The following is a 15,611-nucleotide window of genomic DNA, read 5'->3' on the forward strand; positions in this document are numbered from 1 at the left end:
AGCCAAACCCTGACGACGCTGGGCCAATTGTCCTAGGGGACTCCCAATCACAGCCGGATGTGATACAGGCTGGATTCAAACCAGGGACTGTAGTGACGCCTCTCACACTGAGATGCAGTGCCTTAGACTAAGTCTAAGGTCACATGCGTTTTGAAAGGGAGGTGAGGAGAGCGAAAAACAATTCAGATTCACATGCTGGAGTTGGAAGAGGATATATTTAACCCTTTATGGGGATTTGTGCATGGGTGGTAGGTTTCTGTTAAGTAGGCCTAGCACTTTCCAGTCGAGCAGACAATGCATGTCAAAGTAAAGTGTGTTTAAACTTGATGTGTTTTATAATGCGACACAGGTGTTGTTGCACTACAACTGACGCATGAGAAATCACATTCAGTGCACTGCTGCACACGCCATCACGCTCTCACTGGAGCTGTTGAGCCATAGAAATCAACATGTATTTATTATATTCCTTTGGGTTGAGCCCTATCTATATGTCTTTCCAAATTCATATTCGGTTACATTCAAGAGCTCAGACATTTAATTAATACAAAAGTGTAGGGTTTTGGATCATAGGCCTAATTCTGGAGCACAGAATACGTGGAATAGGCCTACATCTGTTAGGTTTGCGAAATTGAGGAGCATCCACGGGTCAGAGGCAGCTTTAAATTAAACGCACAGTTTGGGGAGGATTAGGTCTAAGCGTCTGTAGTAAAACTCATTGGACAAACTGCAGTTCTGTGATTGTCCTTCATAGAGGTGAAATGGGAGCAAGGATTATGCCTTGCACTCTCGGCTCGTCTAAGCGAAAGTGAAGGTGAGAATGAACAGAACCAGGAGGAGGGGAGAGAGAGATAGAGGGGGCGGTGGAGGAGTAAAGAGGCGGAGCATCGTTGTTGAGGACTCCAGAGAGTGGAGGGAGGCCGGCCATTGATTTTACGGTTGGAAAGCAAAGAGCAAGAGGGTTTTGAATGAATGAAAAAAGAATCGAATCCTAGTTATCCAGAAAGAGTGAGAGGGTAACCGTTTCCATACTAGGACACAGAAACAAACAAAAAACTGTGGCTGAAGGGACCTTGCAGCGGATTTTCGCCCTTTGGATAGGGTAGCGAGCGTTTGTCCCAAACCCGGCGGCGGTGTTTTGCCGTTAAACGGAACCACAGAACAAAAGCGCAATATATTTTGACTTCTCATAACTGCAAAATGGAATTTATATAATTTACCTGATATAACATACACTTGGATTTTCTCTATGAATTTTATTCTGTGATTATTAATGCAACACAAAAGCTTTGCGTATCATGTGGAGCGTTTAACTGTGTTGCGTACCCCTCTCGGTGATGAATGTCCGTATTCACACACGCAGCGGGGTTCCCAGCGAAGAACAGATGCAGAAACCGAGAATGGGATGCGTCTCATGTCTTTTGTATAGCCTGGATGATTTTCAGTTGAGAAAAGGATATCGTATTTGAAGAGCGATTAAGTTACAAACCCTTCGTCCCTGGAAGGTGCAGTTGGGAAGGAAACTGAATGTGGATATGTGTACATCCCAGCCGCCTGATTTGAATTACTGTTTGGGATTTTCTTTGTGTCGAGATTTTTTGGCTACAATTCCCTTTTTACCAATTTGGGTAGGACATTTGAAAATAAAGGTAAGCTTTCTGAACTGCTCGGAGCGTTATTTTTTTGGTAAAATTTATTTTAAAATATGTTTTCTTTCTCCTGCCAGGTTTGTCATTCATTGCCTCTAAAGCACTCCGACACCGTTCATTTTTAAATTGAAGTCCTTGAATTGCTGGCTGGTTGTTTATGATTAATGAATAAGTGGCATTGATGGAAAGGACAATTGGCCAACTTATTTGCATATTTAATTATAACTTCATCCTTCGGCATTGTTTTACAGTAATGCGCCAATCTGGCTTGATTTGCGGTTCAGTCAGAAAAATTAATGTCAGATTTGAATCTCATGATGAGTTGCATGTCTCCAGGCAACAACATTAAGTATTCCACCCAAATGGCACTTTTACGTACGTGTGCCAAATATGCGCACATGTATAACACTGGTTTAGAATAGTTTATATTGATGAATGCAGCATACTGTGGTTTCCAACCAGACTCAATGTAGCCTAGTCCCCTAAAATCTGTATCGACAACCCACATCTCCGTGCTGCTGCATGGGCGTGAGACCTGATACTTTATTTCAAGTCGAGGTTTAACATGTCGCCTCCCATTAACCTTTACTGAGAAACGTAATATTTTGGGTAAACTCCAATAATAGGTTTACAGTAAAATAGGCTAATCTCACCCTTTCGTAATTCCTGCGTGTCTGAGTTGCATGCGGCTCATTGTGTCAACCAGAGGAATGAGCCGGTGCGTAATGGATAGGCCCCATGAAGCCTGTGGCTCGATTAATTTAGTTATTCTGTGCTGAGGCGCCGCCACGCCCCAGATCCCGGTTACCTCACCGAGGCTTTCATCTAGGCCTGTGGAAGAGATGGGAACCGCAGGCATTCAGACACAGCAGTGCCACCTGGGACTGTAGAACTTTTAAAGCCTATTACACACAAAAAAAAGCTGGTTTGTTTGGTTGACCTAACTGCTGGGTTGCAGGTGTTGGGTCACTTAGTTGGGTTGTTTTCTTTAAAAAAAACTGCTCGGTTATTGAGGTATGACCCAGCAGGTCAGATCAGAAGATTGGAGGCCTAATTTAGTAGGGGTGTGGCTTTCAGATAGTTATTTTTAGCCACCCATGAGACTAAATGTCATTCCTGTTCATCTGTTCTGTTGCATAGTTATCATATGCTAAGGTTGAACATGGACATTTTTAATGATGCTTACAGAAGTGTATGAATTCCCTAAAAGCCTATTGTTGGGATACAATAAGGTGGTGTACCTTATTATAATGTGTAAAAATGATTAATAATAATAAAGTCTGCATTTGCACTATGTAAACTTAACATGATGAATGGGAATGACATTTACTCTCATGAGTTACCAATAAGATCTTGCTGAAAGACACCCCTAATAAGGCACGCCTCCTGTACAGAACCTAAGGGTTATATTAAAAAGACCCAGCTGCTAGGTCAACCCAGCGTGAAAATAAAAATACCCAACTGATGGTTAAATTAACCCATGTCTGGGTAATCCCAACGCAACCCAGCTGGCTGGGTCAAAATAGCATGTTCTGTCTACTATTTAACCAGCGCTGGGTTACTAAATAACCCAAATTTGGTTGTTTTTAGCCCAAAAAACAATTTTGAAGTCACAGGTGGTATCTGTTGAGGTTTTAGATGGACCACTCAGAGCATTTGTGTGTTGCCTAAATCAGGGACCTACAGTTAAATGGTTGCAGAGGGCTGGAACACACACACACCCACACCCACACACAGAGCCTACAACACACAAAATTCCACGCTCACTAGTCCCACAAACTGGTGGTTGGGTTCTAGACTTTTTGTTGTTGCGTTGTATTAATACGGCAGGTAGCCTAGTGGTTAGAGTGTTGGACTAGTAACCGGAAGGTTGCAAGATCGAATCCCTGAGCTGACAAGGTAATAATCTGTCGTTCTGTCCCTGAATAAGGAATTTCACCCACTGTTCCTAGGCCGTCATTGAAAATAAGAATGTGTTCTTAACTGACTTCCCTAGTTAAATTTAAAAAATGAACTAACAGGTGTTTGGGTTTAAATGGGTCAGAGGAAATGGAGAATAATAGTGCATGTAATATCCTCAATAGGCTACAACACACACCCATGACCACACACCCATCACAATAATACCTTGCTGCTTGGGAAGCAATGCCAGCCACTAATTAGGATGTGTGTCTGTGAGAGAGACACCGAGAGCTGTAGGCTTATTTGAAGAGTTCATTTCTGAGTTGGATGAATCATTGATTAAACCAAACTTAAGGGGGTCATACTACTTTTAGCTGAAAATCAGGTCAAGAATGAAGTCAGTTTTGCTTTTGGGAGAGAGAGCCCATAGTGGGGGAGGCGTGTGGAGGTAATCAACAGTAGTCCATTCTGACAGAGGAGGACATCTAGGAAACAGTTCAGAGGGTGAACTCTGATTGAACTCTGTAATGGTGGTCCAGGCACCCTCAAGTTATAACCTTTACGGCTGACATTACTACTAACTTTCACCCTCTGTCAGCAATGTTAATAACCCAATGTATAACTTCCCAGCATCGTCCTGCTTCAAAAGCTGTCTGTTGTGATCAGTTTGATTAGACCTATGATTCCTGCGAGGCTCGTGTAGCTCAGTTCTTCTCAAAACAACTCTTTTTCCCCTGGGAGTGATACATGGCCACGTCTGTTTTTAGATGTGGGTTGCGTTTCATTCTTCTTCAGCGATTTCATTCAATGGTTAAAATGCCTGGGCACACAGGTGATTTTTCTGGGTATGTGTTTCTGCAAAAGGCCTCACTGTGTTCTCGTTGCTCTTTAAATGGTTTGGTCATAACTCACATCATGCCTCTTAGGCCTCTAAAAACCCTGTGTCGAATTCCAGCTAATGTCATTGGCATTTGTATGAATTGTGTGTGTGTGTTTTTTTTTTTTTTTTTACCAGGGAGCTCATGTCTTACTCTCACATGAAACCTATTATGTGGTCCCATAAACAGTTGAGTGAATTGGAGTGAGAGAGGGAGAACGACAGAAATAGAGTGCAAGAGGTGGTTATTCACTACACATTATCACATTAGGAATCAGTGCCTTTCTGACAAGAGAGAAACATACTGGTCCAGCTAAAATGGCATTGGACGTGATCTTTCCAACACATTCTAGCGGAATCAAAATGTGTGTGGGGGGGGGGGGGGGAGTGTTTCTGATCGAGTACTTTTAGACGAAGAGGCAAGGGAGAGAGAGGGTGGGGAGTTGATAGTCAGGTCACCATGGCAACAAGCCCCCCATCTTCTCACCCATCGCCTCTCATTCATCCCCTTAGTAATAGCCATGCTCTGTTGCCCCGGAGACCACAGGGGATGGTAGGGGAATGCAGTGTCTGTGTGTGTGTGTGTGTAGTGCATGCACAAACGGGAATATGAAAGGCTGTAACAAGCTCCTGTCAGCTTGGTGAAACTAATTTGTTGCTGTTAAATGGTATGTATTTTCCATCTGAACTAACATATGAGGGGTAATATTGGGCTTGTACCACAGGGGGATACCATAGAGGTTAAAACCTCTGAAGTCCTTCCACAGCTTCATCGTGAGGCTTCTTCAGCTGCTTCTAGAAAGGACTTTATTCTAACCCAGCTCCCATTGATGGAACATCCTTCCATGTGTGTCTTGTGAGAGTTGTTAAATAATCCTAATTTATCGGATGAAAGCAAACTGACAACTCACTGAGTAGTTTCATGACACTATCCCAGACAGACATTGTTGTTTGGAATCCTATCTAAAGAGCGCTACGTCAAGGTTACATCCCTTTGAGCTCTGGTGTTTTCCACCACCTTCCCTTCAGCCTGCCTGCCTATCTGACAGCCTGCCTATCTGATAGGACTAATAACATGGTAATATAATACATTACATGGTGATAAAATGTTCATATTATGTCACCCAAGTCATAGACGGTTTCTCTGCTACCGCACGGTACCGGAACGGCAAGTCTAGGACCAAAAGGCTCCTTAACAGCTTCTACCCCCAAGCCATAAGACTGCTGAACAATTAATCATGATTACATTGGCCCCCAATTTGTTTTGTACACTGCTGCTACTCTCTGTTTATTATCTATGCATAGTCACTTCACCTCTACCTACATGAACAAATGACCTCTAACCTGTACCCCCGCACACTGACTCAGTACCGGTACCTCCTGTATATACCCTCGTTATTGTTATGTTATTGTGATACTTTTTATATTTTTTTGCTTTTAGTTTATTTGGCAAATCTTTTCTTAACTCTTCTTGAACTGCACAGTTGGTTAAGGGCTTGTAAGTAAGCATTTCCCGGTAAGGTTTACACTTGTTGTATTCGGCGCATGTGACAAATAAAGTTTAAATTGATTAATAAACAGTTTTATATCTCTTCCTCTCTTCCTCCCCCCTCTCTCTCTTCCTCCCCCTCCCTCCCCTCCTTCTCTCTCCCTTTGCTCTTCCTCTCCCTCCCTATCTCCCTCCTGCCGTCAGGTCTGTCCTCCCCCTCTCCTCCGGCCTCCAAGATAGATTCCCTCAGGAGTAAGGTTGAGCTCCTCCGCCTGCCTCTGGCCCTCTCTTCCAAGTCCATCAGCCACCGCAAGAGTCAGCTGGGCGGAGCCGGGGAGCGCGGCACGGGGGGAGGAGGGACCCACAGGGGCAAACCCCGCCCACCGGCCTCTGACATGGACAACGAGTCGCAGTATTCAGGCTACTCCTATAAGTCCTCACACTCCCGCAGCTCCAGGAAGCACAGGTGGGTAACACATACATGATATATACACTGAGTGTACAAAACATTAAGAACACCTGTACTTTCCATGATATAGACTTCCCAGGTGAAATCAATGATCCCTTATTGATGTCCCTTGTTAAATCCACTTCATCTACACTGATTGAAGGGGAGGAGCCAGGTTAAAGAAGGTTTTAAGCCTTGAGATAATTGAGACATGGATTGTGTGTGTGTGCCATACAGGGGGGGGGGGGGGGTGCAACTCAATATTAGGAATGTTTTGTACACTCAGTGTATACTTATGCAGAGCACACACACACTCGAACACACTCAGTCTCTTGTAAATACACTTTAACTTGCGTGTGACCACATCCTACGTTATAGAAGCTTTGAGTGTGTGTGATTATTTAGACGATGGGGTTTGGTTAACCTCTAGAAAGTAGGCCCTGTTTTAGGGTTAACCCTTTGTCTCTGTGTGTGATGTTCAGGGATAGGCGGGACAGGCACCGCTCCAAAAGCAGAGACGGCAGTAGTCGTGGAGACAAGTCAGTCACCATCCAGGCCCCTGGAGAGCCTCCACTGGACACAGAGTCCACCCGTGGAGATGACAGGGTCAGAGTTCAGCCCTTTCCTTCAATACAATTCCCTGACCATCTGTCTGTATTCTGTCATCCTTTACTTGACTTTCTCTATGTCCTTCTCTAATCTGTCTTTCTCTTTCTCATTATCCTCTTGTCTCATTTGTTCAGGTAATATTTCCTCTCCCTATGACCTCCAAACAAATGCTCAAATAATCTCTCGTTCTCTATTTACCTCTCTCTCTCTACCTCTCTCTCTCTATCTCACTCACTCACTCACTCACTCACTCACTCACTCACTCACTCACTCACTCACTCACTCACTCACTCCACTCCACTCCAGGATGATAACTGGGGTGAGACCACCACTGTGCAGACTGGCACGTCAGAACACAGCGTCTCTAACGAGGACTTGACGCGTGTCTCCAAGGAGCTCGAAGAGTCCTCCCCGTTGGAATGCCGTCGTTTCCTTGGCCCTGCATTGGGCGCCGTCCTGGGCCTCTTCGCCCTGGTCACTCCCCTGGCCTTCCTGGCTCTGCCCCAGCTGCTGTGGCGTGAGTCCCTGGAGCCCTGCGGCACGCCCTGCGAGGGCCTCTACGTCTCACTGGCCTTCAAACTCCTGGTCCTCCTCATCTCCACCTGGGCTCTGTTCCTGCGCCCGCCGGGCGCCACCCTGCCCCGCCTCTACGTCTTCCGCTGCCTGCTGCTGGCGCTCGTCTTCCTCTTCGTAGCGTCTTACTGGCTGTTCTATGGCGTGCGCGTGCTGGAGCCCCGGGAGAGGGACTACAGGGGTATCGTTGGGTACGCAGCGTCGCTGGTGGACGCGCTGCTCTTCATCCAGTACCTGGCCCTGGTGCTGCTGGAGGTCAGACACCTACAGCCTGCCTTCTGCCTCAAGGTGGTGCGCACCACAGATGGGGCTAGTCGCTTCTACAATGTGGGACACCTCAGGTGGGTGTGTCTGTGACGTTTCATGAATGTTGTTTGTGCATGTGTAGTTTTTCATAAAGCATGGAATGTGAGTTTGTTCATGTGTGTTGGTGTGGTTTTCCTGTATCTGCAGGTGCTATTTTTGGGGATGTTAATTTGCATGTTTCATACCATAATCTCAGCTTCGGTGTTAGTTTCAGAGACAGTTATGATAGCAACGTGGTTAGTCCCATCATTCAGTCAGCTGAACTGAAACCTGCATTACCTCATCAGCCTGTTCATTGGGGCTATTTGCATATGTGTGTCATTTGTATGGTGAGTGTTGCATAGCACTCATGAGTATGGTCCAATGGGAGAGGTTGTTTGCTCCAGTAGTTATCTGCTTCCCACCCTAGTGGGTTTAGAGGGGCGCTGAAGCTGACAGGTGATCTATAATAGCTGCAGTACCACATCTGTCCTGTAGTCTGTGCTACAGGTGCCACTATTGAAGGTTAAACGCTTGTCTAATGTTTGAATATGTTGCAGAAGGAATAATTACGATGATAATGGTGGTAATGTTGATGAGGATGATGTTGATTTTAGTGTTGATGATGATTAGAACGTATTCCACTTGGGTCTCCAGTGTGGCGCCGTGGTCTAAGTTACTGCGTCTCAGTGCTATAGGCGTCACTACAGACACCCTGGTTTGAATCCAGGCTGTATCACAGCCGGCCGTGATTGGGAGTCCCATAGGGTGGTGCACAGTTGTGCCGGTTTGGCCGGTGTAGGTCAAACAAATAAGAATTTGTTATTAACTGACTTACCTAGTTAAATTAATAAAACACATTTTGAAATAGTAATGGCAGGTTATTATAGGTTCCCGTGTGTCTCTCTCTGTCCAGTATCCAGAGAGCAGCAGTGTGGGTGCTGGACCAGTACTACAGTGATTTCCCAGTCTACAACCCTGCTCTCCTCAACCTGCCCAAGTCCATCCTCTCTAAGAAGATTTCTGGCTTCAAAGTCTACACTCTGGGAGAAGGTAAGACTTGACTCGATACTATCCTTCCTTCCTTCTCTCCTCCTCTCCTCCTCTCCTTCTCTCATCCTCTCAGCCTCTCATCCTCTCCTTCTCTCCTCCTCTCCTTCTCTCCTCCTCTCCTTCTCTCCTCCTCTCCTCCTCTCCTTCTCTCCTCCTCTCGTCCTCTCATCCCTTTTTCCCCTCAGTCACTTTTCACCCCTGTCTTCATTGTCTTCCAATAGTGATATGATTTCTTTGCTCAATGAATAGCACGTTTCTATGTTGATTGCGTTTTTCTTGATGGTGATTTATCTTCCAGAGAACAGCACCAATAACTCTACAGGTCAGTCCAGAGCGATGATCGCTGCGGCGGCCCGCAGGAGAGACAACTCCCACAACGACTATTACTACGAGGAGGCAGAGATGGAGCGCAGGGTCCGCAAGCGTAAGGCCAGGTGAGGAGAGGAGACAAACTGAGCTTGTCAGACAGCGATGGCAATACTTAAAACTTGTCATTTATGCTTAACAAGGATGCCATTGGTGCCCCCAAGACAAGACATACAGGAAGTGTATACCAGTCTAAAACGTCATATCCATAACACATGCCCTACCTCCTCCAAGGCTGGTGGTGGCGGTAGAGGAGGCTTTCACGCACATCAAGCGTCTCCAGGATGACGAGCCAGCCGCCTCGTCCCCCAAACACCCCCGCGAGGTGATGGACCCCCGGGAAGCGGCTCAGGCCATCTTCGCCCCCATGGCCCGGGCCATGCAGAAGTACCTGAGGACCACGCGCCAGCAGCCCTATCACAGCATGGAGAGCATTATCAACCACCTGCAGTTCTGTATCACGTACAACATGACCCCCATGGTGAGCCCCCGCACCCTTAACCCTGACCACTACTCCCTTAACATGACCCCCATGGTGAGACACCGCACCCTTAACATGACCCCCATGGTGAGACACCGCACCCTTAACCCTGACCACTACACCCTTAACATGACCCCATGGTGAGCCACCACACCCTTAACATGACCCCCATGGTGAGCCACCGCACCCTTAACCCTGACCACTACTCCCTTAACATGACCCCCATGGTGAGACACCGCACCCTTAACCCTGACCACTACTCCCTTAACATGACCCCCATGGTGAGCCACCGCACCCTTAACCCTGACCACTACTCCCTTAACATGACCCCCATGGTGAGACACCGCACCCTTAACCCTGACCACTACTCCCTTAACATGACCCCCATGGTGAGACACCGCCCCCTTAACCCTGACCACTACACCCTTAACATGACCCCCATGGTGAGCCACTGCACCCTTAACCCTGACCACTACTCCCTTAACATGACCCCCATGGTGAGACACTGCACCCTTAACATGACCCCCATGGTGAGCCACTGCACCCTTAACCCTGACCACTACTCCCTTAACATGACCCCCATGGTGAGCCCCCGCACCCTTAACCCTGACCACTACTCCCTTAACATGACCCCCATGGTGAGACACCGCACCCTTAACATGATCCCCATGGTGAGCCACCACACCCTTAACCTGACCACTACTCCCTTAACATGACCCCCATGGTGAGCCCCCGCACCCTTAACCCTGACCACTACTCCCTTAACATGACCCCCATGGTGAGACACCGCACCCTTAACCCTGACCACTACTCCCTTAACATGACCCCCATGGTGAGACACCGCCCCCTTAACCCTGACCACTACTCCCTTAACATGACCCCCATGGTGAGCCCCCGCACCCTTAACCTGACCACTACTCCCTTAACATGATCCCCATGGTGAGCCCCCCCGCACCCTTAACATGACCCCCATGGTGAGCCCCCGCACCCTTAACCTGACCACTACTCCCTTAACATGACCCCCATGGTGAGCCACCACACCCTTAACCCTGACCACTACTCCCTTAACATGACCCCCATGGTGAGCCCCTAAACCCTTAACATGATCCCCATGGTGAGCCACCACACCCTTAACATGACCTACATGGTGAGCCCCCGCACCCTTAACATGACCCCCATGGTGAGCCCCCACACCCTTAACCTGACCACTACTCCCTTAACATGACCCCCATGGTGAGCCCCTATACTCTTAATATATCCCCTACACCCTTAATATAACCCCTACACACTTACAACATGGCCCCTTAGATTCATACACTCTTGATGTGATATCTATCCCCTTGACATGACCACTAAAAATAACAGCCATACATGACCTAATATTCAACTTGAGGTGTTCATGACCATAACGGGATTAGAACAAGCATGATTCACTTGATGAATCATATCTAGCCTACTTAACATTCCCCTGAGAGAAAGTGAACCCATGACAAGATGTGGCACCCTGTCAGACTGTCTTATCTCATTCTCTCTGTGTGTTTCTTTCAGGCCTTTCTAGAGCGCTACCTCTCCCCAGGCCCTACCATGCAGTACCAACGGGAGAATGGTAGGGGGCGCCAGTGGACCCTGGTGAGCGAGGAGCCGGTGACGTCCGCCCTGCGCCCGGGTCTGGTTTTCTCCCTGCGCCGACTCGACTTCTCCCTGGTCGTCACTGTGGCGCCCCTCCCATTCCTCCACCTGGGGGAGGAGTTTATCGACCCCAAGAGCCACAAGTTTGTCATGAGGCTGCAGTCAGAGACCTCTGTGTAGAAATGGAGAGAAGACGAGAAATTAAAGGATAGAGATGATACGAGTGAGGAAAAGAGAGACTATGTTTCAAATTTGCTCAAAGCCCAACTCTCAGCGTTGACCTCTGTGTGAGAGAGGGAGAGAAGACACAAAGGTGAAGAAAGAGAGGAGAGAATGAAGAGAGGTAGAGAGAATATGAGATGGGGAAAGGAACAGAGAGAGCGACACATTTTCAATTTTACTCAGAGCCCAACTCTCTCTGGGTCCTCTCTTACTGTTTTTGACTGACCAATCAGACACTCCCATGAGCTGATCATTCCCACAATGCATCAGCTTCACCTAGACCTGAGCGTGTTGACACCATGTAGCTTGATACTGTTACCAAGACTGTGCAGAGTCCTAGGGAGTTTTTACACTTACACAGACCTTAATACAGCTCATAGCTCTGTTTATAACGGTGTAATAACCACCTTGTGTGATTTAAATCCACCCCAAACCCTTTACGATGATGATGATGATGATGACTGTTCAACGCAACTCAATTGCTGTTTTCTCAAGATCCCCGGATTTTGGTTAGAAAACCTCATAGTAGACTTTCTTTGTTCTACATTCCACAGCATATATACTTCCCATATATACGCACCCTATATAGTGCGCTACTTTTGTACCCTATTTTCTATGGGCCCTGGTCAAAAGTAGTGCACTATATAGGGAATGGGGTGCTATTTCAGACGCATCCTAGGTGTAGCACTGTCTAGACAGCTATCTCTTTTCACACAAAGCAGTGGAAATGTATGTGGCGTCTGCCACCAAGGGCTGGAGCAGAGACCTCTGGCCGTCCTGTTTAATTAACTGTGTGTTACTTTGTTACAGTCATTGGGACCTGTATGTTTCTCATTCCTTGGCAATAACTGCACTAAATTCACAACCAGCCAATTGAAGTTGACATTACTATGTTACTCCGGGGGCAACTTTCACTGGGGACGGGGGGAACATGTCCCCCCCCACATTCTGAAATTGCATTTTGTCCCCCCCCGTTTTGTCATTGGCATGTGATACAAACGATGGAAAAGGTGTGCTTTAGGACCATGCGGACTCCTCCAAGCGGTCGGGCAGGATGTTTGGAGTGTTTTTCAGACAAAAAAATAACATAATAATAATAATTAGGTCCCTCCCACTTCTAATACCTAATCTGATGTTACTAACCAATAAGCTGATGGGCTGTTAAGCAGTATAGGCTCAACGAACAGATACATTTGAATAGGAACACTTACATGTATGAAAAATAACTTGAAAAGTCAAGTTTCATGTAGAAACTGTAGTTGCAAATCAGCTACTACATCAACCAATCAGGTGATTGAAATATCACTGAATAGACCAATAAACGGACTGTTATTTTCATTGGACTAAATCTGCTCACTGGTCCCAAGGAAGTGGGTTCTTCAAGAGACAGCTGACGAATGTTTAGGTGAAACACTAACTGGCTGTTTCTTTTAATAAGAAGATGTTGTTGTGCCGTTAATGGATGTTGGACTTTTTATGTGTATTCTAGTGTTGGTTTTATAATGAAGGAGGAGGAACAGATACAAAAACAGAACCACTTGTCATGAGACATTATTTAGTTTTTTGTGCCAAATCCCACTCCATTCCAGATACAGGGGCGCGTCCCAATAACATCGATTTTCTCCTGAAGTGTGCAATTGTTTTTCTACTTCCCACAAGTCTAAAAGCATTAGATTGGTAAAGGCATGGGCTAGAGGGAGTTTCCACCATATTTCATATACCAGTCATCAAATCAGTGAAGGGACGTGAACAAGTCAAGTGACAACTTTGAGGAAGGAGCGATAATTGGGACACAGCCATAGTGTACCACATGACTACTGTTCTGAACATGTGACCAAAACACAAAAGTACAAAATAATAAAAACACAGTTGTCACAGGAGGTTGGTGGCACCTTATTTGGGAGGACGGGCTCATAGTAATGGCTGGAATGGAATAGTATCGAACTCCTCAAACACATGGTTTCCCTATTTGATACCTTTCCATTCTCTCCATTACAGCTATTATTGTGAACCGTCCTCCCCTCAGCAGCCTCTTGTGTTGAGTTTGTGGTGTGACTAAGATGTGACTACGGTGTGACTCATATGGAAACATTGTGCTTGATGATTTGTTTGATTCATAGGCTGAGGTGAATATCAGTAACAGTCCTGATAGGTCCTGCACACACAATGGTTCTTGTCCTTTTTGGCGGCTAACAGCTACAGTAGTTTCCTATGTTGTGTATAAATGGTTTTATCACTTTTTTTATATGTACCATATGTTTATTAGACCTTCATTTCATTATGAACCCTGATGCATGTAGTTACATGACGTTTTGAAAAGCTACATTTATGCGATTCATTTCATGTCGAAGTGAAGTCCCTAACTTTTTTTTAAGACCAATGTGATGTAAAGACATTTGAAGTTGAAAAAATGTTTTAATATTGGATAATTTTAGGACAAAATTGTTACAGCCTTTTTAATAAATGATCTCTCTTGATATGATGCTATGTGGCGTTGTTTAATGCCCCCTAACCCCCCTCTCGCTTGCTCACTTGTCTGTCTGTCTCTTTCTCTGCCTGTTTCTCTCTGTCTGTTTTTCTCTCCCTCTCGCTCTTTCTTGCTCTCTCGCTCTCTCTCTATCACAATGTATTGTATGTTCATAGTGAGAGCAGAGTTGACCTCAAAAATGTTTGGAACAGGAGGGAAGTTTCACGTCAGAAGAGAGACCCTACAGACCACAAACATTGTCATGGAAGCTCCAGTGTGGGCGCTGCGTGGGTGTGTGTGTGGGCATGATTTATTTGCTGTTTAAATGTCAGTCAGTTCTGTAGAAAAAGGGGTGGGTGGAAACAAGAAACGTTACGCCGGTCACGCAGAAGATACTTACTTCCTCAACTGAAACACTTCTCAATTCTGCTAATATTAATACATTAATCGTCTTAAATATTCTATCAACTGCTTCCACTGGGCCGTCATCACGTCTCTGTAAACATTTTCAGTGATGTAAAGTACTTAAGTAAAAATAGTTTTAAATACCACTTACAGTAAGTTGTTTTTTGGGGTATCTGTATTTTTTCCTTTTTTTTTAAATTTGTGACAACTTTTACTTAGACTTGGCTACATTCCAAAATAAAATAATGAACTTTTTACTCCATACATTTTCCCTGACACCCAAAAGTACTCGTTACATTTTGAATGCTTCGCTGATCTGGCGGACTCACTAAACACAAATGCTGTTTTTGTAAATTATGTCTGAGTGAGTGCCCCTGGCTATCTGTAAATAAAAGCATAAAATAGTGCTCTCAGGTTTGCTCAATATAAGGAATTTGAAATTACTTTTACTTTGATATTTAAGTATATTTACTTTTGATACTTAACCAAAATACTTTAAAAACTTTTACTCAAGTAGTATTTTACTTGAGCCATTTTCTATTAAGTTATCTTTACTGTTACTCAAGTATGATAATTGTGTACTTTTTCCACCACTGAACATTTTGCAGGTGCAAGTTTAACAGAAAATTACTGTGGTTAACTACTGTGAAAGGGGGGTGGGAGAGGAACATTTCTGTTATACGCCTTCTGTTATACGCCACCAACGTTTCTGTTATAACACGTGCCCTAGAATTGTTCTCAAATGAGCATCTTTTTGTTTATGCTAGCCTAGTATTGGGATGATATTGATAATTATTTTCATAGTTAGAGTTCACGCTAAGGAATAATTCAAAAGGAACTTTTTGGCAAATGTATAAAACATGAAATACATAAGTATCTAATGTACAGTTGAAGTCGGAAGTTTACATACACCTTAGCCAAATAGATTTAAACTCAGTTTTTCACAATTTTTGATATTTAATCCTAGTATAAATTATAGTCTTAGGTCAGTTAGGATCACCACTTTATTTTAAGAATGTGAAATGTCCGAATAATAGAGAGAATAATTTATTTTTAGCTTTTATTTCTTTCATCACATTCCCAGTGGGTCAAAAGTTTACATACACTAGTATTTGGTAGCATTGCCTTTAAATTGTTTAAATTGCATCAAGCGTTTCGG

General features: G+C 45.1%; 1 protein-coding gene across 1 annotated transcript; it reads left to right on the forward strand.

Annotated features, from left to right (window-relative positions):
- The first annotated feature begins 1,561 nt into the window (after positions 1–1,561).
- On the forward strand, positions 1,562–14,057 carry LOC129835370 (vang-like protein 2). The gene is made up of 8 exons (XM_055901006.1): positions 1,562–1,646; positions 6,119–6,380; positions 6,845–6,968; positions 7,278–7,885; positions 8,746–8,882; positions 9,181–9,316; positions 9,483–9,729; positions 11,278–14,057. The coding sequence occupies exons 2-8, from the start codon at positions 6,310–6,312 to the stop codon at positions 11,536–11,538; spliced, it is 1,584 nt and encodes a 527-aa protein (XP_055756981.1). The 5' UTR covers positions 1,562–1,646; positions 6,119–6,309; the 3' UTR covers positions 11,539–14,057.
- The last annotated feature ends 1,554 nt before the right edge of the window (positions 14,058–15,611 follow it).

The sequence above is a fragment of the Salvelinus fontinalis genome, chromosome 36 (assembly GCF_029448725.1).
Source record: "Salvelinus fontinalis isolate EN_2023a chromosome 36, ASM2944872v1, whole genome shotgun sequence".
Classification (NCBI taxonomy): domain Eukaryota; kingdom Metazoa; phylum Chordata; class Actinopteri; order Salmoniformes; family Salmonidae; genus Salvelinus; species Salvelinus fontinalis.